Raw genomic sequence first — 26,712 nt, forward strand, 5'->3', positions numbered from 1 at the left:
GTGGCGGGGGGGGGGGGGGGGGGGGGGAGAGGTTTGGGCTGCACCTCCGTTCTCCGCCGCCCGGAGGTCTGGACCATCACCCGTGCGGGCCGCTGGCGGCCCGTCACACAGCCATTGACCACTTTACAAAGTCTTGGAGTGACCTCCCACCAAAAATTATTGCCCACCCCTGTAATAGAGCCAAAAGTGCATTAGGCAACACATTTAGTTTCTAAAGCACATTTTATTTAGTCATCCATAAAACCCCCACCATTTTAAATGTACAACTGGTTATATTTTTAATTGTAACAGCTCAAACAGCCAAGAATTTCAAATTTCATCAGCAGCTATGTGCATATGAGTGAGAGCATATGTGTATGTGTGTTCATGATAACTATAGTCACATTAACATAAATGTACCAAAAGTCTGCAGACGCAAATTATGAACAAATACGTGTAACTGAAGACTATGATTACATACGATAGACACTATTTTGATTTTATATCTTTGCATATCCTTTCTTTTTATTATTTTTATATTGATCCAATATTAAACCAATTCTCACTCAGTGCAGAGTCTCATACAGTAATATGCAAAATCATGGCTTTTCCATGAAAAAGAGCTAGCTTTCTAGGAGCAGACTGGAAGCTAGATTGTGACATAATCACAATTTCAGTACCCCTTACTTCAAGATCTATTCCTGGTATACCACACATTCTCTAGTGCTGATAGAGCTGTGTTGGCCTGAGTGGAGACTGGGCATTGCCCCCCCACCCCCCTTACACTCATGTATGTGGATAGAGGAGGATGTATCTGCTCTGCATTCATTATGTCTCTCCTTGAACTTACACACACAGTATGGGTAGCACACATAGGGACATAAGGAGATGACTTATATCCCTTTATTGTCCCTCATGGCAGTACCAGCAAGACTGCACTTTAGCCCAGTATGCATTACTGAAAGGGCATGTCTAAACTGGTGAGTTATTTTGAAATAACTCCCCTTATTTCAAAATAACAAGATGAGCGTCCACTCTACCAAGCCTGTCATTACAAAATAATGGTCTTTTTATTTTGAAATAACTCCTGCTTGTGAAGAGGGATAAGCTTATTTTGAAATAACCTGGTAGTGTAGACATAGCCAAAGTGAAAGACCAAGTTTAGTTTCATTACTGCCTTATCAGTGGTTTAGTCTGCATCCTAAGTGTCCATCTATTAATAAACAATCATTGACTTAGCATTGAACTAGAACATAAAAAGGAACATGCCCGTAGCAATTGTTTTATAACTGTTTTCACATTATGCAGATTGCAAGAATGTACATGTCTCCACAAGCCCAAAAACGTTAAATAACAATTTGAGTAATTTGGATCAAATGTAGACTAAATTAAAAAATATGGTACCAAAAGCAATATCAAAACTCTTCCATGCTTGTGGAACACACTCTTGAAGCAGGTTACTGATACAAATTAGTACAGTTGGATTTTGTTATAGAAAAGGGGCTTGAATAATAAGCATTCTGCAGATTTTCTAAAGTTATTTCTTCTCCAGATTGTTGGGAGTCTTTATTTTAAACCTATCAAACTAATCTAGTTAAAATGGAAAGCAAAAATTTCACTCTACAGTAAAGTCTTGCTTATCCGACCTAAACGGGACTGGAGGATGGTCGGATAACCAGAAATGTCGAATAGGGACAGCAGCAGCGGCAGCTGGGGGAAGCCTCTCAAGCGGGCTCCGCTCTTTGTCTCGGGGGCAGTTGGCGCGCGCGCTGCCCCCTCCCTGGTGGATTCCGGACTCCGTGTCCTCCCCCTTCCTCCCTCCTCCCCTGGGCCGCTCAGACATGCCCAAGGCCCTGGCGCTCCTGCCTCTCCTCAGCCCGGTGGCAGCCCCCCCCTTTCCTTCCTGCCTCGGCCCGGACTCCCTGCTTGCTCAGAAGCCGGGCTCGCTCCGCAGGGGGGGTAACTCCCTCCCTCCCCGCCCCCTCCCCAGGATCCCCCTTCCTCTTCCTCCCCCCGGCCGCCCGCCCGGATGAGCCCAAGGCCCTGGAGCTCCTGCCTCCCCTTGCCACACACTCCCCTCCCCTTCCCGCCTCGGCCCGGACTCTCTGCTTGCTCCAGCTGGGTCCAGGCCTGCTCCTAAAAGCGGAGCTGCTAATGCGGCAGGATGGCCAGGATTGGGCCCGGAGCAGGACACGGGCCCAGCATACCTGAGTGCCAAGTGAGTCTGCAGCACGGGCGTGAGCTGCCCCAGGTGTGGGGTGGGGAGGTAGGGTTGCCGAGCCCGTGCTGCATGCCATTGTGGTATGAAGTGTCCCTGGAGCCCCGTGCCATCACATGACAGGCGGCACCGTCGGATAAAATGGAAGGTCGGATTAGTGAAAGTCGGATACCGAAACTTTACTGTACTTAGAGCCATGTCTTATGTATTTCAAACTTCTACTACACAACTGGATGTGAGGTTGTCCCCTACATTTATCACCAATATTTATTCAAATGGACCTTATATAACTAAAGCATTAATTCTGACAATAGGTCCATTACTTTCTCTCTCTCTCCACCCAAAGTCTGTAATAGAATGGTCTGAAAAGGCCCATGTCTCCTCCAGCTAATACTTATAAGGCACTAAAATTAACCATAATAAAAAGTAAAATAGATCTCATGAAAAAAACCACAGTAGTTAATATTTGTCTATATGAAATAGCAGCAGATATTTTCAGTAGTCTAGGATGCTTAAATGTTTCCTCCTCAAATCATCTTAACCAACCAAAAAAAGTTCCCTAAAGCTCATAACCACTTACACAGTTATAAACAGAATCAGTACAAATCAGATAGGCACAAGCAAAATGGATTTTCTTCAAATCTTGATTCTCAGGTCTGAAATGATGACATTTGTCAATGACAATTTGTCAATGCATTACTAACATGAATTTAGTCTGAAGATTGCAGTAACCATCTCTAAATTGTGTTAACTTTTGACTTCTCTTGAATTTAAACACTGTACCAGTTACTGATTTGTAACATTTTTAAAGTCATAATTAATTTGAAAATAATTCTCTCAACTTTGGCACCTAATTTAGCGACTTTCTTACCTGTCTCAGATATACATTACAATAAATAACTGATTTACTTAAGTATCTTTGTCTTTCCAAACTTCTTCCCCTCCATGTTAGAAATATGTACATTTACATCTAACATCACTATGTCTGCAACTAAGCTACAAAGAGAGGTGGGTAGGCTAGGACTTTGATATCTTAAATAAAATTACTATGGGAAATTGTTTTAAAAACATACCACCAAGTACTGAATCTGAGTGTATAAAATAGAAATCTGTACTTTTAAACATCAACATGAGCTTATTTGGACAGTGCTAAAGCTTTTATAAGGATATACTGACGACTACAGGTAAATCCATCCTTCCCTGATTACTTGCTTAATTTATCCAGATTCAGTGCCGTGCTGCTTTACAGATTTTATCATACACCTCTGGAAAAGCATCTTTGCAATTCATTTGCTCCCTCAGCTTGTGGTACAGTGATCCATCAAACATATCCCAGAATTCCTCACGGTTCATATAGCAATCTGCATACAACATCTGGAAACTGAAAGAAAAAGACAGGATAAGGAATTAAAAGTTAATACTGTTGGAAAATATCAGAAAAAAAATTAAGAGCTACAAATTGAAATCTTTTTAAACAAAATGGACAGATTCATTACTACAAATTATAAAGGATAATTATTCATCCAGTCAGATGGCTATATAGTGACATATTTTTGGAAAAAACAGTCATTATGTACAATGGAAAAGTGAAAAGAATGTTCCATTGTCACTTTTTAAGTGAGGTTAGAAGATAAATAACACTAATATATTTTAAAAACATTTTTGCATTTTTAACTTTATATGATTTATTTCCCAGTTAGATTCCTGAATGTTTTTAAAAAATCAGTTTCGCTGGGACACTAATACAAAAAAGTAAATAGATACGTGACATCTGAATATGTCTGGGTAAATTCTATTGTCAGTTTACATATTTTGGAACAGTTTATTTTTCTGAAAGATAGGCTTCATGATTTTGCTAACAAACCCTAGAAAACTAGATTTGGCATTGGTCTATGCAACAATGCAGACATGCCCCTAAACCTCAGACAGGAAGCTTAATTTACATGGGAGGCACCTTTCCATCCCCTGGAGCAGTCCAATATCAGGAGGGCGCAAAAACAGCTTAAAGTCACCTTTAGCCACCATTCCCCCTGTGATGCAAATTCTATGTTACTTAGAGGCACTGCAGAGAATCTCAACCAGAGTGGTTTTTGGTAAGCAAAACTAAAAAAGACAGTCAAACTGAATATATAACATCAAAATCAGTAATTAAATACTGTTAAGTTAATCTGATTAAACTGCAAAGCAATACATTATATGGTGTTATTCTGAAGACTAGGACTCTTACCCATGCATACTTCTTACAAACTTTTCCATTTGTCTCATAGATGCTCTGGCTTCAAACTGTTTTGTTTTAGGCTCTCCATAAGCTCCTATATCTACATAGAGTTCCAGTTCATTTCCTTTTGGGTGGACCATGCCAGGGTTATTTGGTAATATGAAAGGACATAACCACAGTGGGTAAACCTGCAAAGATAATTTTGTATCACCAATTTTAGGAATACAATATAAGTTGTCTGTTGTCAGAGCATGCAAAAATAGAGATAAATGCACCACTCTTTGCCAATTTTCAGTATAGAACTTATACTGATGTCTCTCTTAAATTCTGCTTTTCCAGCTCGTTTAATCTTACAGTAAAATCTAACAAAAAGTTAAATAAGAAAACAAAAAAAAGCAAACAACTATAATAATTTATTGTATTTTCCAATTATCTAGATTAGTGTTTCTCAATCCTTTTGAACAGATGACCCCCTTTGGATTAAAAAAAAAAAAGTGACACTTCCTCCACTGCGCAAAAAAGCTGAAACCAGCTATCTTGATCTTGTGGCACAGGACTGAACCATATGAATTAGTTTTGTGGGGCCCTCTATGACATGGGATCTCACGTAATGGCTCTGCTACCATTCCCTAACGACAGCCCTGCTTGTGACCCCTCTAAACCTTTTCCATGATTGCCCTAGAGATCATGACTCCCAGGTTGAGAAACACTGATCTAAATAATAAAGGGTATGTCCACACACATGCTTATTTAGAACTAAACTATTCTGGAATAGTTATTCCAAAACATCTTATTTCGAAATAGCACGTCTACACTACGGGGAAGCCTCAAAATTAGTCAGGGAAGCCTCAAAACGAGTCTGAGGAAGGCTTCCCTAATGTAGACATGCTATCTCCATTTAAATCCCCAGGAGGCACTGGAAAGGAATAACTTAGAATGGCCCTGGTGAGGGGCTATTTCAAAATAGCCGCAGCGGAGCATCTGCTATTTTGAAATAGGCGTTATTCCTCATAGAGGTTTACAGATTTTGGAATAAGCCATGCCTTATTTCAAAATAATGGAATGGCTTTGTAGACACTTGCAATTTTATTTCAAAATAACACTAGTTATCTCGAAATAACAGTGCAGTCTAGACACACCCAAACAGAATAGCTTTGAAATGGTCTCAGATCCTAAGTCATTAATTGAACACACATTTCAATTTAAATTACAAGTAAAACCAGAAGAGTGAAAGGCATTTTACTGATATCTGCTAAGACCAAAGTTCAAGTCCATTACTGTAGTCTGTATTTCTTGCAACAACTGAAGTCAATGACACTCAAAGCAAGGTAGGGAAATTAATTTCCAACAAATGATTCTGTAGGAACAAGAATCTGATTTCCAGTTTTATCACATAAAAAGGAGAAAATGATAGAATTTTCTTTAAAATGTGTGAGTTAACAGTACAAAATGAAGAAGTTACTCACCTTCGTGCAGTAACGATGGTTCTTTGAGATGTGTTCCCGTGGGTGCTCCACTCGTGGTGTCGGGCTCATCCCGGCGCCACGAATCGTAGGTTTGCATAGCCGTGCTCTGCCGGACCACGTATGTGCAAGCAGTGGCCGTTTGCGCCTTTCATCTGTTGTGCGCGATCCGGCCCTGCTCAGTTCCTCTCAGCCGCTTGAACATCTGTAACGATAAAAAGTCAAATTCCGGAGCTGGGAGGAGGGCAGGTCGTGGAGCACCCACAGGGACACATCTTGAATGACCATCGTTACTGCACGAAGGTGAGTAACTTCTTCTTCTAGTGGTCCCCGTGGGTGCTTCACTCATGGTGACTTTGGAGCAGTACCCAAGTGAGAAATGTGCTTCGGAATTAAGGTTTATTGACAGGAGGGAATACTGCCGTTGCCAGTGAGGAGTCTGAAGCCCAGTGATGCAGTATCGCATAATGTCTCATGAAAGTCTCATTGGAGGACCATGCTGCTGCTCGGCAAATGTCCCTAAATGGTACTCCTCTTTAAAAAGCTATATATGTGGCCACTGCTCTTGTGGAATGGGCTTTGGGTTGAGATGGAAGTGGCTTATTATGTATGGAATAGCATGTAGTAATGCATGTGATTATTAAGTTCGCAATATTGGGAGGACAATGGTTGCCCCTTGGAACGAGCTGCCAGTGATACTATAAGGCGGTCCATTCTGCAGAAATCTCGCGTTCTGTCCATCTAGAAAGCTAGAGCCCGGCGTACATCAAGGGTATGCAGAGTGCCTCACGTGGTGAGGTATGCGGTTTGGGGCAGAAACAGGGAAGCACAATGGGCTCACTGATATGAAAGTTCGAGCATACTTTGGGAAGGAACCTGGGTGAGATCTTAACATGACTGAATCCTTTGTAAATATAGCATAAGGTAATGATGATGTGCCGAAGTCAAGGCTAGTAAAAAGAGAGACTTAATTGCGAGCAGGTGCAATGAAGTTGTAGCCAATGGTTCGAATGGGGGACGTGTCAACATATCCAGCACCAAATCAAGATTCCACAAAGGTGGTGGAGGCCTCTGTGATGGGTTAAGATTCATAAGCCCTCTCAGAAACCGTTTTATCATAGGGTGAGAAAACAAGGAAAATCCTTCTATTGTGCGGCAAAAGGCAGTAATCGTCGCCAAATGTACTCATAAGAAGGCTACAGATCAGTGGTCCCCAACCTCTTGGGGCTGCCGGGCGCCCGGGGATGGGGCCACCCATATGCCACACGTCCAGGGCAGGCACCGTGGATGCACTGCGCACCCCAGGCAGGGTCGTCCCTGATCACTCGACAGGTGCACATAAATGCCCCAGCGGGTGCCATGATGCTCGTGGGCACCACGTTGGGGACCACTGCTATAGATAGACCCCTTTGCTGTAAATATAGCATATGGTAGATTATCTTATGCAACAGTGAAGTATTGGGGTCAATATCATTTTTGGAGCACCAAACCTGAAATATAGTCCACTTAGTAGACTATGTAGCCCGTGTAGAGTCCTTTCTGCTGGACATTAGCACGTTTGACTCGACTAGAGCAGAGGTTCTCGGATGTCGTGAACCACTTAGCATCCAAGTGGTCAAATGTAGGATTTCGGGTCTCGGTGCCATAGAGAGCCGTTTCGTTGAGTTAGCAGATTCGGGGCAATGGGAAGATATTTTGATCAATAACTGGTGAAGCAGAGTACCATGGTTGGTGAACCCAAGCTGGAGCTATGAGGATCACGCGAGCTACGTCCATGGTGATTTTTTTCTATAATCCTGGGTACCAGGAAAACTGGTGGGAAGGCATAAAGTAGAGATGCTTCCTAATGAAGGAGAAAGTCATCTCCCAAGGAGTGACGACCTATACCCACTCTGGAACAATAGTTTGGACACTTCGCATTGTCTTGTGTTGCAAACAGGTCTATTGATGGAAAGCCCCAACAGCGGAAAATACAGTACAGAATGTTGGTTTGGATCTCCCATTCGTGATCGTGGGAAAACTGTCTGCTTAGTGAATATGCAATGATGTTGTTGATCCCAGGTAAGTCCAACGCTATGAGGAACGTGTCCTTGCAGATACACCAATTCCACAACTGAACCGCCTCCGTGCAAAGAGATCAAGAACGGGCTCCGCCTTGTCTGTTGATGGTTGCAACATCCTCTGTGAGCACTCTGGTTGTTGTGCCTCTTATGTGCAATTTGAAATGCCTGCATACTCGAAATACTGTCCGGAGCTCGAGTATATTGATGTGCAGTAACATTTCTGCTTTGGACCACCTGTCCTGAACTCTTTGGTTGTCCATGTGGGCGCCTCATCCCATAAGGGAGGCATCGGTAGCTATTTGTTTTGAAGGTTAGGGGCAGTGAAAAGGAATACCCCCCCCCCAGAGAGATTTTCTGGTTTGGTCCACCATTGGAGGGACTCCTTGATGTGTGGCGGTAACACTACCAACTTGTGGATACTGTGTTTCGCTGGAGTGTAGACAGAGGCCAGCCAATGCTGGAGACATTGGAAATGTAACCTCACATGTCGGACAATGAGAGTGGCAGCTACCATGTGGCCCATCAACTATAAGCAGGTGAATACTGGCATCGCTGAAAGATGTGTGACGGTATCTACTAGGTCCTGGATTGACTAGAAACGTTCTGCTGGTAAGTACGCACGAGCTGCCTTCGCGTCTAGTTGCGCTCCTATAAAAATCAAGTTCTGAGTCGGTTCCAGTGATGATTTTTGTATGTTTATAATGAGACCGAGAGAACTGAATGTTCGAGTTGTTATTCTCACCGACTTGCATGTCTCTGCATAAGTATAACACCTGCAGAGGCAATCGTCCAGGTAGGGAAAGATCTTTACCCCTGCCTTGCGCAGGTGGGCTGCTACCACTAAGGTCTTGGAGAATACCCTGGGAGCACATGCTAACCCGAATGGAAGTACTTTGTACTGGAAATGCTCGTTTGCTACTATAAACCGAAGAAATCATCTGTGTGCCACATGTATTGCAATGTGGAAGTAAGCATCCTGTAAGTCGAGGACTGCGAACCAATCTCCCTCGTTCAGCGCTGGTATAATTGTAGCTAGGGTGACCATTTTGAAGCATTACTTCTGGAGATATCGGTTTAGATTTTGGAGGTCCAAGATGGGTCTCCATCCTCCATTCTTCTTTAGGGTGAGGAAATATTGAGAATAAAACCTTTTCCCTTGGAATTCCTTGGGCACTCTCTCTATTGCTCCAATGGCAAACAAGTGATGGACCTTTTGTTTCAACCGATCCTCGTGAGATGGATCCCTGAAAAGGGACGGGGTGGGTGGGGTGGTTGGGGGAATTGAAATAAAGGGGACGGTGAGACCGGAAGCTACAATTTCCAACACCCATTTGTCCAAGGTGATAGTGAATCAATGGTGTTAATACAGCCCTAGATGATGTTGAAAAAGGAGTGTAGACGGCTGGTTAGAGGTACGGGCAGGCTGCTGTCGCTTCCGCTGAGGACGCTGTCAGAATCTTTGATGTTCCAGGGTGCGAGGTTGTTGCCTATGGAAGGAGAAATCATATCTTCTTTGGTAAGCATAATAACGCTTTTGTCTGAAGGGGTGTGCGTACATCTCTAGTGTGCGAAGCATAGTTCAGGAATCCTTCCCTGAGTGCAGGACCTCATCCATTTTGCTAGCGAAGAGTTTATGTTTGTTGAAAAGCAAGTCCTCAACCTTATCCTGGAGTTCTTTTGGGACTGCTGCTGCTGATAGCCATGAAGATCTTCTCATTGCTAACCCTGTAGCAGAGGCTCATACAGCAGTGTCCACCACATCCAAGGCGATTTGTAATGCTGCTCTACAAGAAGCATATCCCTCTTGCACTATGGATTTGAGCAATGGTCTTTTTGAGTCAGGGAGATGCTGAAGAAGGTCCGCAAATTTTGAATAATTGTCAAAAGTTATGGTTGGAAAGTAGAGCAGAATAATTGGCAATACGCAATAGTAACATGGCCAAAGAGTAAACTTTCCTTCCAAAGATATCTAACTTTTTATTATCTTTTTCTGGGAGGATATTTCTGTATTATGGTACTTTCGATCTATGTTGTACCGCGTCAACCACCAATGAATTAGGCTGAGGGTGATTAAACAAAAAATCTAAGATCTTGGAAGGAACAAAATACTTCTTTATCTGCTTTTTTACTTGTTGGGGGAGCGGATGCTGGAGTTTGCCATATTTCTTCCGTGACCTCCATGATTGCCTCATCGATGGGAAGTGCAATTCTACCCCGGTGTTGTGGGCGTAGATTCTTCAAGAGACAGTATTGTTTCATTTGAATGTCTCCTAACTCTACCTCCTGGCTATCTGCAACCCGTCTCAAGAGATCCTGAAATTGTTTCAGGTCATCTGGCAGAGAGATGTCACCTGGAATCACTGCCTCATCTGGTGAGGATGATGAGGGGTCTGTTGGTGACGTGCCCTGCTGAGGGCCTCTGGATCGGACAATTGTCCCTCTTCAGGCTCCGACTGTTCCAGCTGAATCTCTTTGGAGGAGGCAGTGAACGTTCATGCTGAGGCTCCGGAGGTAAGGGTTGAGAATTGGGAGATGAACAGCAACATGTGCATCTTCTGTAGTATTGGGAGGTATGATCATGATCAGGAGGGTCATAATACATCCTATGGTAATGACCATAGTATGGTCTGAGTGTGCTGGGGATAAGTGCCGAGAAGATAAGACACTACTATGTCTTGTATAGTAATGACGCCTTGGTGACCGGACAGGCGATTGTGAGTAATGTAGTGAGCACCGTGGAGATGGGGACTGTGACAGAGACAGTCTCTTCTCTCCGTATCTTACTTCTCTATAGCAGGAGTGATGATCAGAGGACACGGGGCTGCGTGCCCAACTGTGGTGCCAGTGATGTACCTTGGGGAGTAAGATGGCCCCGGAGAGAAAGTTGGGGAAGAAGAAATGAGTCCTGGATGCACGGTCATGTGTGCTAGGGCTTCTTCCGGTGCTGCTGTGATATTGTCCTGTAGCGGTGCTGGGAAGTGTGGTGCCGGGTGCGCTTGCAGCGGCGCTGGCAAGGTTGTGCTCTGCTCTTTAAATTGCTGCTGGTGCTGGTGGCGCCGGTGCTGCAGGCCCTGCTGCCGTGTCAGTTTCTGTGGAGCCGATGGCGCTGATCGCGCTCTTGGTGCCACAGGTGACTGTTTTTTTCCGTTAGGGGCTGGCATCCGCCAAGACCCTGCCGCGGTTGCCCCTGATGTGCTCGGACCATCTTTCGAGCCTTGTCCAATGTTAAGAGCCGCTGGGAGCGATTGAGTTGGAAACGTCTTAGATTTTTTTGGAGCAGACGTCTCAGTGGCAGTTGTACTGCGCTTGTGCCTGGAAGAGATAGGCAAATCAACAGGCTGTAATGCCTTATCCAGTGTAAGCATTTTTAACCGCATTTCGCGGTCTTTACGGGCTCTGGTAGTCAGCTTACAGCAAAGCTGACATCTCTGCAGTATGTGTGCTTCCCCTAAGCACGGTATACATGCCTCATGTCTGTCTGACGCTGGCATGGGCTGCCAGCACAGCGTACACTTCTTAAAACCTGGGGAACCAGGATTTTTTTTTTTTTAAAAGAGGTGTCTATTTCTCATTGAGTACATTTTTTTAAAGAAGAACTATGAACAAGAAAACAGCTAAGACTAGTTAATATCATAGCAAGTTACAATTTATTTACAGATTAACCTAAGGAGAAACACTGAGGAAGAGACGGAGCGCTATCTGCGACCAAGGGAAGTTGGAAGGAACTGAGCAGGGCCAGACTGCGCACAACAGATGAACGGTGCGAGGTGCTGCTTGCGCATGTGCGGAGCACGGCTATGCAAACCTCCGATCCGCGATGCTGGGACAAGCCCGACACCACGAGTGGAGCACCCACGGGGACCACTCGAAGAAGAACAGGTATTTTGGAATCTCCAGATTTTCTTGCTTCTTTTTATTAGAGCATTTCACTTTACCAGCTGCCTAATAATATTTAATTAGTTGGCAAAATTCTCTAAAATTTAGCATACTGCCATATTTTGTGCAAAAGGAACAACTGTACTGATGCCAATAAGCACTGTTCATAGGGCAATCTTCCATTTACCAGCTTTTAGAGAAATGTGTTCTTACATTCAGGTCACTGTTGAAGGTATTGATAGATTTTTCAAGGCTTTTCATTGGGACCAACATGTCTTGTACAACATGATGTTGTTCATACAGCTTTCGAATAGCTTCTCCTTGTGTCAGTTTTAATAGTGAGATTTTCGGAGGAACCATCCAGCCAAAAAGGTAACGGAAAACAGGATTATTGCCAAAGGGTATGATGTCCTTTAAGAGAAAATGAGGGGAAGGGGGAGAGAAAGGTAAAAATCAAGTGAGCTGAAAATCAATTATTTCAGAATTTGGATTTAAAGAGCAACATTAAATCATATTTTCTTTTGGTAGTTTTAATTGTTGACAGTCAAGTCAAGCTAAATCAATATACAGGCAGTCCCCGGGTTATGTACAAGATAGGGACTGTAGGTTTGTTCTTAAGTTGAATCTGTATGTAAGTCGGAACTGAAACTGACCGCTAAATCAATATACAGGCAGTCCCCGGGTTATGTACAAGATAGGGACTGTAGGTTTGTTCTTAAGTTGAATCTGTATGTAAGCCGCTGCTGAAACTGACCGCCAGTTCTGACTTACATACAGAATCAACTTAAGAACCCCAAGCGTCCCCAAGTCAGCTGCTGCTGAAACTGATCAGCAGCTGATTCCAGGAAGCCCGGGGCAGAGCAACTCTGCCTCGGGCTTCCTGTAGTCAGCGCTGGTCAGTTTCAGCAGTGGCTAAATCAGGACGCCTGGGGCAGAGCAGCTGGGGTGCTGCTGGGTTGGACCAGTAGCACCCAGAGCGGCGCAGCGGGACCAAACGGCAGCACCCCAGCTGCTCTGCCACAGGCGTCCGGAGAAAAGCCTAGTCTGCTGGCGGGGGGGCGTACTAGCTGCGCCCCCCCACCCCACCCCAGCAGACCAGGAAGACACGGGCGGCAGACCGAGACGCACCGCGGTCCCGCCGCCTGGGTCCTCCGCGGCTTTGCTCCCAGTCTCCCTGGTCTGCTGGAGACCAGCAGACCAGGGAGACGGGGAGCAAAGCCTCTGAGGACGCCGTCAGCGGGACAGCTGCGGGGCGTCTGGGCTGTCCCACTGCCGGCTTCCCCCGCGGCTTTGCAAAGCCTCGGGGAAGCTGGCAGTGGAGCAGCCCAGGCGCGCCTGGGGTGCCCCGCTGCCTGAGCACCCCCCTCAGCTTTGCAAAGCTCAGTGCGGTAGTCAGCTGTTTGTCAGCTCAGCGCGGTAGTCTGGACGCGCGGGTGTCGACCATCCAGGTATGAGACATACCTGGGTGGTCGACAAATGCCTTTGATGTCGACACCCGCGCGTCCAGACTACCGCGCTGAGCTGTCAAACAGCTGATCGGCTCAGCGCAGCAGCCAAGTAAATTTAAATGAAGCGGTGATTATTTAAATCGCCGTTTCATTTTCCTATGGCTGGTAACCTAATCTACATGCCTCTGGCGACAGAGGCATGTAGTGTAGACGTACCCTAAGGGAAAAGAACATTGGATCTGCTGTGAGAATGCACAAAGTACTCCAAAACAAAGATTAAAATCTTCTTTATGCTTAAATCTTACTTGGAGTTCCCAGAAGATACTTCGGGTATGTCGGTGGTAGTAATGTCGTGAGGGAATGTACTCTATTCCAGTTTGATTAGCTCTCAGATACTTCTCCACGTGCTTAAAAAACCATGGTTTGTAGTAGTTACCAATTCTATTTATCTGAAAACAAATATATATTACATATCAACAAACCCCAACAGAAAGAATAATAAATTCCTTACTTGAAAATTCAGTAATATAAGCGATCATAGTGCCCTAAGATAATGTAATTCCAAAGCAAAACTAAGGCAAGACCAGTCTTAAAGATCATTCTGTTTTTGTAGAATGATCAGCATTTCACAGTAATTATCACTAAAGATAATTGGCATGTTTTTGTTAATAATAACCCTGATTTTCTAGTCAGATGTCAATTTGGGTAACAGCATTATGACCATATCTCCCTCCAGATATGTTTCCTGTCTTAAAGAAGTGAGTTGTTCCTAGAAGGGTGCAAACTGTTTCTTTTCTTCCTGGAGTTGTAAAGCAGTGGCTATGATGCACGCTAGATATCAGAAAAGACCTATCACTTTAGGAAATGTGGTTAACAGGTGATAGCCTTAGTTGATAGCTACCAGCAAAAAACTAATGTTAACTATACTTGACCATTCAAGTATTTTCAACATCCATTAAAATGTACTTCTTGTACTGATCCTATTACTTCATACACTGGAATATTTTCCATGCGAGAGAACTAAAAATCTAATTTGAGAATAGGATTCCTTTTAGTTACCTGGTTGTCTTCAGCTTCATCAGTCAGAACTCCGGTCATAATAACTGCTTCTTCCAAGGAGTACACCAATCCTTCCACAAAGTTATTCTCTTTCTTTTTAGATTCCTCAGTAAACTTCTCACAGATTTTTTCCAAACCTCTGACAGGTTTGTAATGTAGTTTTACATATTTCTTAGCAGGAATTATTTTTATTTCTGCAGCAACCAGGAATCCCAGAGTACCGCAAGACCAAGGCACTGCATAAAATAGGTCTGAATTTTCAGTCTGCAAAAAGTATATCATACTAAATCATATGTTCATGCATACAATAGTTGGTAAAATTGTAAGTCATAGCAAAATAACATTTTATCTTACTGGTGTACATCTCACAAGGCTTCCATCAGCAAGAACAAGCTCATAAGCTAAACAGGTATGTTGAAATAGTCCATAGATATGAGATGAAGACTCGATGCCAGTTCCCATGATCAGACCACCTTAACAAGAGAATGTAATAAACTGAAACACATTTTTAATTTTAAAGAACAGGTGCATGTCTAAAATATAACATATGCAGTGTCGTAGCTGTGTTGGGCCCAGGATATTAGAGAAGATAAGCGAGTCAGTATCTTTTACTGGATCAATTACTATTGGTGAGAAAGAAAAGCTTTCAAGAAGAGTTTTGTGTAAACTCAAAAGCTTGTCTCTCTCACCAACAGAGGTTTAGCCAATAAAAGTTACTACCTCACCCACCTTGTGTCTATATATAATGTGTGATAGCGGAATACAAAATTCAGCAACAATTTTAAAAAATAAAGATTTTTGAGAAAACCAAGACTGAATATAATATCCTACTTTATAAAAAGTAATTTTAAGTACAGCAAAAGTCATGTTCTCTTATAATTACAAAGAATCCTTACCTACTGTGAGGTCATCAAGTTCTGGTACCACTGGAAGAGTCCAGCCCATAGGATTCAAGTGTGCTGTCAACTGCCCCATGGTGACCAATGGTTCCACACGGACAGACTAAAAAAAAGCAAGCATTCAGGTAGTAGTTCTGACATTTCTTATTGTCACTTCTGCTCTTTAATGCAGACACTCAAGAGGATATTTTAAAATAGTTGTGAGACTGCTTAGGGATTCCTCCTTACATGTACCACATCTTGAAAAAAAGGTGTATGTTTCAATCTTCAAAACATAAGTCAAACTTGTCTTTCAGAGCTAAGCTTGTTTAACAGATTTTACATATTAAAAAAGGCTCATATATGTCTTCCAAAATCTCATATTCACAGATGGTTTATTATTTGTAAAACAAATTAAAGGCCTTGATTTCATGGAAAATTGTGTGCACACTTTGCAGGCTCATTTTTTTTGCACAAATCCTATAATATGCATGAAGCTGAGGTTATGCAAAGATGTACTTATGGTGGCACTTATGGTGTATACACCCCTAGGAGTTGCAAAAAATCACCTATGTGGATTATTTAAATGGAAACACTTTGCGCTGACTTGACACTAGTGCCTTGAATCAGGGATTTACCATGACATACCAGAAGAGGAGAGGAAAGCATTCTAAAAAGTTTCAGAATCTCTAACATCAGAAATCAGATGCAAAGGTGTCATAAAGGAGTATAACTCCAACTGAAGTTAATGGACTTTAAGTTTTCTGACACAACTAAACCTTATTTATTAAAGGATTATATTGTTTTTAAAATTTTAGATATTTAAAAGATCTTCCTCATTATATATACCACATTTAACAAAAAGCCAAATAGAGCATTAAATATATGTTGGTTAATTTTACCATTATATGTAGTTTCCCCAAATCCTGCCCCCAGTACCTAGTGAAAAGTTCAATTAGGATAGTACTCTGATGATGTGAAGACATGACACAGAATACCAGTCAGTCATAGTCATTATTTCAGACCTTGAGATTACATTCATCTGGTACAGCTTCTTCCCTCTGTCTGTGTTTATACTAGAAAATTTTACCAGTTTATCTTGAAATCAGTTTTACTTAATTTAGCTAAACTCATGAAAATACCTAATGCAGGCATCAGTTTTACGCATACTTGTACAAAAATCACCGAATTAAATTAAATTGATAGAAGCAAAGTTTAAAATCAAATTAACTGTTTACACTGAGTTTCTTATAATTTGACATCAGTTTAAAAGTTAATTTAAATTGATGCAGTTTTCTAGTATAGACAGAGCCTATTTTGTGTGAAAGTAACGTTGAGAAGCCAGACTACTGCTGATGGAACGGAGGTGCTGCACAAAACAAATTGGAAGTGAACCCTCCCATCATCTCAACCAGTTTGTTAGCGAAACATGGAAGCTGCACAAGCAAGGGATAGCAAAGCAGTTCACATCTCTTTCAAAGCCATTGTTTCAGTATCTAGGCAGACATGAGATGACAATAGTGAACGGATTCACATTTGGAAGGTTCTTTGCATCTATTAAGGTTAAAAAGTGGTTTCTTAAAGGCAAAGAAAAACTGGAATTGATTAGGGATTGGAAGGCCTACAAAACAAGAATCAATATGACAGATGGGCTCAACAAGACGGCTACGTCTAGACTGGCCCCTTCTCCGGAAGAGGCATGCAGAGCAGGCAAGTCAGAATAGGGAAATCCGCGGGGGATTTAAATATCCCCCGCGGGATTAAAATAAACATGGCCGCCGCTTTTTTTCCGGCTTGGGGAAAAGCCGGAAAAGAGCGTCTAGACTGGCGCGATCCTCTGGAATAAAGCCCTTTTCCAGGGGGATCTCTTATTCCTACTTGCAAGTAGGAATAAGAGATCCTCTGGAAAAGGGCTTTACTCCGGAGGATCGCGCCAGTCTAGACGCTCTTTTCCGGCTTTTCCCCAAGCCGGAAAAAAAGCGGCGGCCAAGTTTATTTAAATCCCCCGCGGATTTCCCTATTCTGACTTGCCTGCTCTGCATGCCTCTTCCGGAGAAGGGGCCAGTCTAGATGTAGCCGACTTGTTTAATAATTTTGTTCAATAGTTTTCAGTTAAATTAGGAATGTGTATCTTGTGTCCACTCATTTCTTTCCCAAAAGAAAAACACACTTTTCTAGAATCCCAACATTTCCTGATCACTCAGAAGATGGGTCTATTTACAAACTGTTTCCTATGCAGATATGTCTGGATTTCCAAAAGTGAAAGGTGATATTTAAGTCCAAAAGGCTAAAAAGGCATCAACCCTTTTCACATTAAAAAAGGGTGACATGACATGAAACTGGATTTGTATAATATTTAGGGCTGTCAATTAATGGGTATTAACGCCTGCAATTAACACAGGGCAGAATTAACGTGTTAAAAAAAATTAACTCGCGTTAATCGTATAGGTCAGCAAACGAGCATGAGCTGCTCCAGAGTCTGTCTTTTAAGGTACAATAATGTAAATCGCTGCCAGAGGGCGCATGGAAAAAAGCAGTGAGAAAGGGGGAAAAAAAAAAAAAAAAAAAACTGAAGACGTCCTAACTCCAAGGGAAAAGTAAACAAGACAAGTAAAGACCCTGACACCAGTCCCTCTCTCCTCCCAGGTGACCATATTTTTAAAAATAAAACAGCCTGGGGGTGGGACTGACCAAGCTGTCCCCCCTCCCCCTGAAAGGCTTACCCAAGCCACCCTCTCTTTGCTTCCTGGGGCTGGGACTGACCCCTCCATCCATATCTGATTCTGGGGCTGAAGTCCCCCATCCTGAACTCTGCACTGCCCATGGTGGGGTTTACCACCCCCCCCCCCAGCCCAGGGGCTGACCCCTCCCTTGAGCTTGGGGACTGACCCTCACCCCTGAGCCCTATGCCACCTTCAGTTGGGGGCTGAGCCCCCCCAAACTCTGCACTGCCCATGACAGAGTCTACCCCCTCCAGCCTTGTGCTGCCCACAGCTGGGGCTGAGCTAAAAAAAAAAAAAAAAAGGAGTCTTTTGAATAGGACACAAATAGGAAGAATTTAAGATAGAAGAATTTAAGTTCAGCTTTCATGATAGAATTTGCACTACAATACTTCAGTGAGGTAAACTGAAGTTTTTTTCCACAATGTAAATGTTTTGTAATAAAAAATAAATATAAAGTGAGCACTATACACTTTGTATTCTGTGTTGTAATTGAAAGCAATATATTAGAAGATGTAGAAAAAATCCAAAATATTTAAATAGATAGTATTCTTATTATTGTTTTACAGTGCGATTAATCATGATTAATTTTGTTAATCGCTTGACAGCCCTAATTATTTTAAAAAAACTGGTTTCAATTACTGCTAAGGTCACTGCTAGCAATAACCATAACAACAGTGCTGTAAATTTTAGTGCCAAATGTTAAAATGTTGGTATTACCTGATTTTCAATGTCTACTTCTAGAATGTCCATTAAATTGATCACTATATTTTTATGAGTCTTCTTGTACTTTCCAACACGAAGTGATACTGTTAGCCAGCCAGGTCGGCCAGTACACATGTATGTTTTCCCACCTTCATTCTTCCATTCCTGCACCTGTAAAATGTTATTGTCACAGTTCAGGGCAATGCGTCTGTATTCCTCCTCATAGTCCAACAGGGGCACCCCACACTTAAGCCTCCAGCTCCCTGGTTGTTGATTCAACTCAGAAAAGACATGCATCTCTCTCAACTCCTAAGCAGCATGTTTTAATGCTGCCCATCTCCTAACCTATGCACATGGAGCACATGACCTACGAGGAGAGGCTAAGTTAGACTGCCTATGCAGGCTTACTTTACCATCTCTGAGGAAAAAAGTAAACATGTACCAGACACAATTAAGTTATCACATCTTTTTAAGCAAGCACATTTATTTTAAGGAAAAGCATTAACAATAACAGGATCTACAACAGCGTTTCTTAAACTGTGTTCCTGTGCCGCGAGGCAGTCCGAGGTGTGCTGAGGAGATATGGTGACCATATGTCCCTTTTTTTCCCGGGACAGTCACGGATTTAAAGATATCCAGCGCTAGCGTGGTTCAGCAGCAACTCCCCGCCTCCACCCAGCACATAAGCAGCTCCCTTGGTGCTTTGCGCAGGCAGGCAGGGCCGCAGCCAGTGGTGCGCAGAGTCCAGAGCTCCGAGCTCTCATGCAGCACACGCCGCTGTCTGGCAAACCCCTCCCCCCACCGCGTGGCCCTTCCCTCTCGCTGCTGGACTGCCTCTGCCGTGCACCGCCAGCCCGGCCTCCTCCATCCACAGGTGGCCGCCACCGCTGCCGGAAGAGGAGGAGCGCTGGTTGGAGCTGGTGAGCCGCTCCTAGGAGCTGCCACCAGAGTCCTGGCAGAGACCGCGTAGAGCTTAGCGGGAGTGCTGCAGAGAGGGGTACGTTCGGGCTCTGCCACTGTGCTCTGTGCACAGCCCTTTCTCCCCCCGCCCCTTCCCACCCCACTGGGGGAGCGGCAATGCACGGACCCGCTCACACAGCCATGCTGCGCAAGCCAGATCTGGGATGGTGGGGGGGTTTCTCTGCCCCCCACCCGTGCTCCTCCTAATGGGAGCCAAAGCTGGTGCGGGGACTGGAATGCTGCACTAACATTAGCATTGAAGGCGGCCCACCTCCAGGCCTGGCAAGCGGTCCTGCCTTGGAAGCAGCTGGGGCCAGGGCTGCGGGGACTTCTGAGACCCGACCACAGTCTCCAGCCCCACAAACTGGAAGACAAAAGGTGGGGGAGGGGATCGGAGAGAACCAGGGGGAAGGAGGGTGGGAAAGGAAGGGGCTTGTGCTGAGTGGAGGGGGGAAGGGCAGGAGAAGAAAGTGGAAGGCACCAAGGGACAGGGTGGAGGAGACAAATGCCGGGGGCTAAGTGGAGACAATGAGAAAAAGGGCAGGAGGAGGGAGGAGAGGTGTCAGTGGGGGTGGGAGGGTGGAGGGGACAGGGTGATGCTGGGAAAGGAGAATGGCATTGGGGGCAAGAGGAAGCAAGGGGAGGGGGAGGTGCTGAGAGAAGGGTTGAAAGGAGGGGTGGGCATGAGGAAGGCGGGGATGGAGCAAGTCATGTATGAGGGCACAGAGGTGCATGAGAGGAACTGGGGCAGAGGGTGGTGAGGGGATGGGCATCAGAAAGAGGGTAAAGGGGCAGGGGCAGTGAGGGAAGGAGGAAGCACCAAGAGGGTGCAGGGGTAAGGGAAAGTGCAGGTGGCAGGGGATTCTGGGGGTGAAGCAGAAGGGCAGACACCTGCAGGGGATAGACAGCACCAGAGGAGAGAGGGCTCAGTGGGGAGCCAAACTCATCCCCTATGGGTAAAAGGATGGTAGGAAAAGTTCTTAGAGGGGGTTACTTTTACTTCTGGTCATGTGTCCATCTTGACCCCTAAACAGAGGTCAGGGGGTGTAGGTAATGTGTCGCTAATTTCGGTTCAGAGAGAACAGATTTCAGATGGGCAAGATTCCTTTTTTTTCCCCAACAAAAATCGTTTTGGTTGCCCTCCGTTGAACCCTCTTCAATGCATCCACATCCTTTCTGTAGTGGGCGGGGAGCCCAGAACTGGATGCAATACTCCAGATTTGGCCTCACCAGTACAAAATAAAGGGGAATAATCACTTCTCCAGATCTACTGGCAATGTTCCTCCTAATGCACTCTAATATGCCATTAGTCTTTTGGCTACAAGGGCACACTGTTGACTCATATCCAGTTTCTCATCCACTGTAATACCCACGTCCTTTTCTGTTGAACTGCTACCTAACCAGTCGGTCCCCAGTTTTCTTTATACATTTTAAAAACTGTCCTCATGTAACAAGTGATCAGCAGATAAAAAGGCTCTTTCTCTCTTCTGAGCCCACAGCAAGGCAAAGCTTGAAAAGGCTGAGCTGTTCTATAACCAGAGAGTGTACAGGTTGGACCTCCCTGGTTCAGAACCCTTGGGACCGGAGTGCTTCCAAACCAGGGAGTTTTCTGGACCTGGGAAGGTCAAGGCTCCCTCCCTGACCATCAACCCCGCTCCCTGGCACCAGCCCCTGGCACTGGGTTCTAGGGATGTAAAATTTTGATTATTTGGCTAATCAAATAGTTGACGCATATTTGATTAGTCGATAAGAGCGCTTCCGCCTCTGAAGTGTAGCAACAGCCTAGGGCAAGCAGTCCCCCACTGGCCCCTTGCTTCCTACGGCATTTCAAAGCTGCAAGCGCCATGTGGAGCCCTAGGTCTGGCACCAGGCTCCAAGCAGCGCTGCGGCTTTGAAGCACCCTATCCTCTCCTCCTCCCCCACCCCCGCTGCCTCTTTCTGATATAGGCAGCAAAGGGGGAGGGGAGGGAGCGACTAGTCCACTAACCTGTCGACTATCCAATACACATTTGGTTATTGGATAGTTGACTAGTCGTTCACATCCCTACTGGGCTCCACTCCTGGCCAGGGCTGCACTCCCTACCACGTCAGCACCACTGCCTCCAGACCCACTGCCGCCAGCCGCAGTTAGGGCTGTGCTCCTGGCCTGTGGGCCAGCTGTTACCAGATCAGGCTGCACTCCTGACCCTGGCTACTCCCACTCCCGGCCAGGCTCTCTGGTACAGCAATATCTGTGATCCAGACCACAGAGTACAGGATTTTAGAGTTCCAACCTGTATTTTTATACCCTCTCTCAGGTGAGATTTACTGGGAAACTTGCTTAACTTTAAAAGTTCCAATTCCTGCTGTTTCAAAGAGACTTTTGAAGCTCATAACTAGGGCTCCGTATCTGTCACAGAGGTGGCAGAAGTCACAGAGTCTATGGGTATGTCTAGACTACATGCCTCTGGCGACAGAGGCATGTAGATTAGGCTACCAGACATAGTAAAATGAAGCGGCGATTTAAATAATTGCCGCTTCATTTAAATTTACATGGCTGCCGCGCTGAGCCGACAAACAGCTAATCAGCTGTTTGTCGGCTCAGCGCGGCAGCCATGTAAATTTAAATGAAGCGGCGATTATTTAAATCGCCGCTTCATTTTACTATGTCTGGTAGCCTAATCTACATGCCTCTGGCAACAGAGGCATGTAGTCTAGACGTACCCTATGACTTTCCATGACCTCTGTGACTTCTGCAGCAGTCAGTGCGGCTGACACCAGAGCCACCAAACCAGCTAGCTCCTGGGACAGCTGCTCATGTTGTCCCAGGGACAGCCACACCAGCTACTACAGGAGTGGCCTTGGGTCAGCTACACCAGCTGTTATTCATTCCCTCTACCCTCAGCAGCAGTCCCAGGGCAGCCCTGGCAGCTGGTGCCATTGGCCCCACCCTTCAAGCAGCGGTACCTCCCATCCCTCTGTGAAGCACCCCACCTCCCCCAAGATTTAGTCAGGGTTATTTATTGTGTAAGTCACTAACAGGTCATGGGCCCTGAATTTTTGTTTATTGCCCATGACCTGGTCATGACTTTTATTAAAAATACCCTTGACTAAATTAGAATCCACAGCCTTCCAAGGCAATTTACTCCAGTGCTTAATTACATTGACAGATAGAAAGTTTTTCTAATGTGCAGTCAAAACCTCCGTTATTGAACTCAAGCTCTTTGCTTCTTGTCCTAGTCTTAGAGGCTAATTAAAACAATTTTTCTCCCTCCTCTTTGTATCAACTTTTTATGTCCTTAAAAACTTATATCCCCCGTCAGTCTTCTCTTCTCCAGAGGAAACAAATCCAACCTTTTCAATCTTTCCTCATACATCATGTTTTTCTAGACCTTTAATCTTTTTGTTGCTTTCCTTAGGACTTGGTCCAGTTTATCCACGTTTCCTGAATGTGGCACCCAGAATTGGACACAATACTTCAGCTGAACCCTTATCAGAAAAGGTGAAAGTGGACCAGTAGGGGCCAGTATGATGTACAGATAAAAAGTGGCCAAGGGTACCTGCCCAGTGTCCTCTGAGGCTTTCTGCAGCACATGATATTCAAATAATGTAATTATTAACCAGTCTAAATTATTAACCAATCATAGTTGATAAAATAATACTTGGTCAGTCATTTTGCTATGAAACTTTTATATATAAACTAAATATTTCCCCATTATACTGTTTAAATATGAATATAGAGTGCCATGGTAAATGAAACAATGAATTCACAGTGCTATGCCTCTTAAGTAATGCTGATCCCTAATTTGGCTGCTGAACCACTGTGATCTTTGTACTTTGTTAAAGCTATTATATAAATGATGCCACCCCACTTCCCCACAACAGGAAACCTATGAAGCTGAAAAGTTCATTATGAATGTCATGCTACATGGAGCAGCTCTTGACTGAGTGCCAACCTTAGGGTAGACTGCCAAAAAGCAGGACAGACACCCCAAAGTGATTATATGTTATGTGATTAGATTTCCCCAACCTATTATCAAACTCCGGAAGCACTATAACAACTTTACTATGGAGTCACAGATAATCCAATTGGGCACTCCAGTCTAACTTGATACCCAGGCAAGCTGGACATAGTGATAAATGATAACTTATACCAAAGATCACAGAATATTCAGATCACTCTTACTCCCAAGAGAGACAATTACCCCAGGTCAATTTGTACTTCAGATGTCACACCAGAGACAAAATTTGTAGCCAATCACACTTCTGTAGGAATTCTGCACCAATTTTTTTTTAAACTGCACAAAAACACTAACCTTCTGCAAAATTCTGCCTATTCTGTTTGTCAAAATAACACAATCCAATCACACCAGTTTCAATTATTTTGGTAATTTATTTCAAAACTAGCTAGACTTACCCAGCAGTGCTCGAGAAACTGGAGGAACAAAATGTAGAAAAACAGTAGTCCATTATCTTTTTTTGAATGGTAGAAAAGTTGCACTGATTTCTATAGGGATTAAAATATAGGTCCACGTCATCCCCGGCGGGGGTGTGCAACCCCGGCTGCAGGGGAGGTTACACGGAGGAGGGGCAGCCCATCTCATGCCCAGGGCTGCAGGTACCGCAGGGGGCAACGGGGGTGCTCAAGCTGTTGTGCGCATGGGGGTTGGCACGGAGGAAAGGGAGAAGTTCGCTTATGTAATCTCATGGGAGGGAGGGGGCGAGTCCCAGATGGCACTGGGGGCCACAGGCGGCAGGCACAGGATCTAGGGTGGGCGGGTCGGCCCCTGCAGCGCAGCACGACGGATTACTTTTTTATTTTTACAGCTTGAGCTCGGGCCTGATTGGATCCAAAAGTACCTTAAAACCTTCTCCTGGATGAAAGGTTATCCCATGCAAGTTTGGTTGCGGTAGCTCTTATAGGGTGTGTCTAAACTACATGGCTCCATGGAGCCATGTAGATTAGGCTGATCGGCAGAGGGAAATGAAGCCGCGATTTAAATAATCGCGGCTTCATTTAAATTTAAATGGCTGCCGCGCTCTGCCGACAAGCTGATGATCAGCTGTTTGTCAGCAGATCGGGGCAGTCTGGACGTGCCGCTGTTGACAAGGAAGCCTTTGTCAACCAGCACAGGTATGCCTCGTTGACAAAGTCTTATCGGAAGTTTACTGTATTTGGTCCTGCCATGAAGACAAGGGACTGTACTTGATGACCTCTCGAGGTCCCTTCCAGTCCTAGTATTCTATGATTCTTACAACTCTTTAACGCTTAACTTGAACAATACTAACATACAGGTGAACTGGTTGGGTTTCCAGCTATGAATTTGTTAGTGCTCGTCAGATAACTACAGCCTTAACAAAAGTTGGTACCTGGTACATTAGAATCATAATTAGATTTATAAAAAGGGTGCCCATCCAGACCTTTGGGTGTCCTTTCTTAAAAATACATCCAAAGTACTACAGTACAGTTTAAGACAACATCACAGCATCAGGCTATTTCTGAACTGTCAGACTTCCCTGGGAAAGGATTCTGTGCTCTAATGACCCCAATGTGAGCTATACTGATAGGAGCTTTAATTCCAGGAAATGCTATCCCATCTGGGCAGGTCCTGGGATACATACCAGACAAAAAGCAATCCACTTGTCCTCCAAATTGGGATTTGGTCAGTCAACAACCTAGTCTTGTAAACAAATTTATTCCTAAATTAGTAATTCTTAAACTTAATTTAAGACTAAACAGTCTCCTACCTTTATAAGTGCCCTACTAAGTTTTCAACTGCCTGGGGAAAATGACAAGTTTTGAAAGATGTGCTAAATGGTATCAAATTCAGGCTGTTTTGGACCCACTCCACATAAATGCCAACACTGAGGAACTCTCATAGAGAACATCTTAACCACAGCTTGCTTGTTTATCCACATGAAGCTCCAGCTTGTGCATCCATGCTGACCTCTGCTATGGCAACATGTCAGGGGGAGAGCGGGAGTCTCTGAGGTGAATAGGTCATAGGCCACTTAGGACTTTAAAGGCTAAAACCAGCAACCCAAGTTTCACCTAAGCATAGGCAGCCAGCACAGATTGCAGGGTACTGCTCACAGCAAGATCCTCTACTTAGGAGGCAGCACCAGCTTCTAACAGGAGCCAGGCCAGCACGTGCCTGGCAGATTCTGTCTGGAGGATGAAAAAGACCATAGCCGTTAAAAGGGCTCTTGTGAACATCAAAGATCAGGCTTATCTTACCAAAGCCAGCCAGGATCCCATCCCCACTTGCCAACCCCTTGCACCTTCCCCATCGCTGTGTTCTGCCACTCCTGGGTCCCTTCACTCTCACCTGTGCCTGGATGTGGCGGACGCGCTGGCTGTGCTGCCGGGGGGCGCTGTGCAGCTTCCACACGGCCCAGGCACGCAGCTGGTAGTAGATGTCGAAGAGGACCGAGAGGGGCAGCAGGAAGAGACAGACGAAGACCCAGCGGTGATGGACCAGCAGGTAGTCCAGCCCCTTGAGCCGCGCCCACAGCGCGAGCAGCAGGAGCCCAGCACCCAGCGACAGCAACGGATCCATGCGGAGCCCCTCAAAGACCCTGCCCGAGCCCTGTCGCTCTCTCAGCCCGACTGCCCCTGTCCCCCTAGGACCCGGCCCCCGACTGCCCCCGTCCCCCTAGGCTCTCCTGACTGCCCCTGCCTCCCCAGCACCTCCTGACTGCCCCCCTCCCCCGACTGCTCTGTCCCCCCCGGCACCCCTGACCGCCCTCTGCTCCCTTCCCTCACGCCCCTACCCGCTCACTGATCGCCGCACCTGCCCTTAGCCGAGCCGCTTCACCCCCCTCTCCCCACAGCCCCCAACTGCCCAGTCCCCCCCCGCTGCTCCGTGCGGCTCGCGCGCTGTCACTGGGCTGGTCCGCGCGCGCCGCACTTACACTCCTAACGCCTTCCAACGCCTGCCAACCGCCACCCCCCGCCCCGCCTCCCCCCTCGCGCCAGCCCCTTCCTCCCGATTGGCTGGGCCGCGGCACACAGCGGTGAGGCGAGGGGAAGACACTGGCCAATGACACGTGCGGAAGGGATCGGACCAGGAGCTGCGCCGCGGAATTGGCTGAAGGCTCAACCCTTGGCAGCCTATCGGGTGGGACGCGGGCACAGGAATGGGA

The 26,712-nt window shown here is 45.3% G+C and overlaps 1 protein-coding gene across 1 annotated transcript; it reads right to left on the minus strand.

Moving 5' to 3' along the window:
- Positions 1-203: 203 nt before the first annotated feature.
- On the minus strand, positions 204-26,257 carry DHCR24 (24-dehydrocholesterol reductase). Its single transcript, XM_006133484.5, has 9 exons — positions 25,896-26,257; positions 18,643-18,798; positions 15,221-15,326; positions 14,679-14,797; positions 14,325-14,588; positions 13,571-13,714; positions 12,031-12,228; positions 4,425-4,603; positions 204-3,578 (listed from the first exon to the last, which is right to left on the minus strand). The coding sequence occupies exons 1-9, from the start codon at positions 26,124-26,126 to the stop codon at positions 3,425-3,427; spliced, it is 1,551 nt and encodes a 516-aa protein (XP_006133546.1). The 5' UTR covers positions 26,127-26,257; the 3' UTR covers positions 204-3,424.
- Between the last annotated feature and the right edge of the window lie 455 nt (positions 26,258-26,712).

This window comes from Pelodiscus sinensis, chromosome 9 (genome assembly GCF_052426305.1).
Source record: "Pelodiscus sinensis isolate ZL-2025 chromosome 9, ASM5242630v1, whole genome shotgun sequence".
NCBI classification, from domain to species: Eukaryota; Metazoa; Chordata; order Testudines; family Trionychidae; genus Pelodiscus; species Pelodiscus sinensis.

Bases quoted from the DNA above. Each gene is read 5' to 3' on its own strand.
- DHCR24 (XM_006133484.5), bottom strand. From the start codon at position 26,126: ATGGATCCGTTGCTGTCGCTGGGTGCTGGGCTCCTGCTGCTCGCGCTG. The intron at 18,799-25,895 runs GTGAGAGTGAAG...AACATTTTACAG, and splicing joins TCCGCCACATCCAGGCACAG to GTGCAGGAATGGAAGAATGA. The intron at 15,327-18,642 runs GTAATACCAACA...GCTTTTTTTTAG, and splicing joins AAGTAGACATTGAAAATCAG to TCTGTCCGTGTGGAACCATT.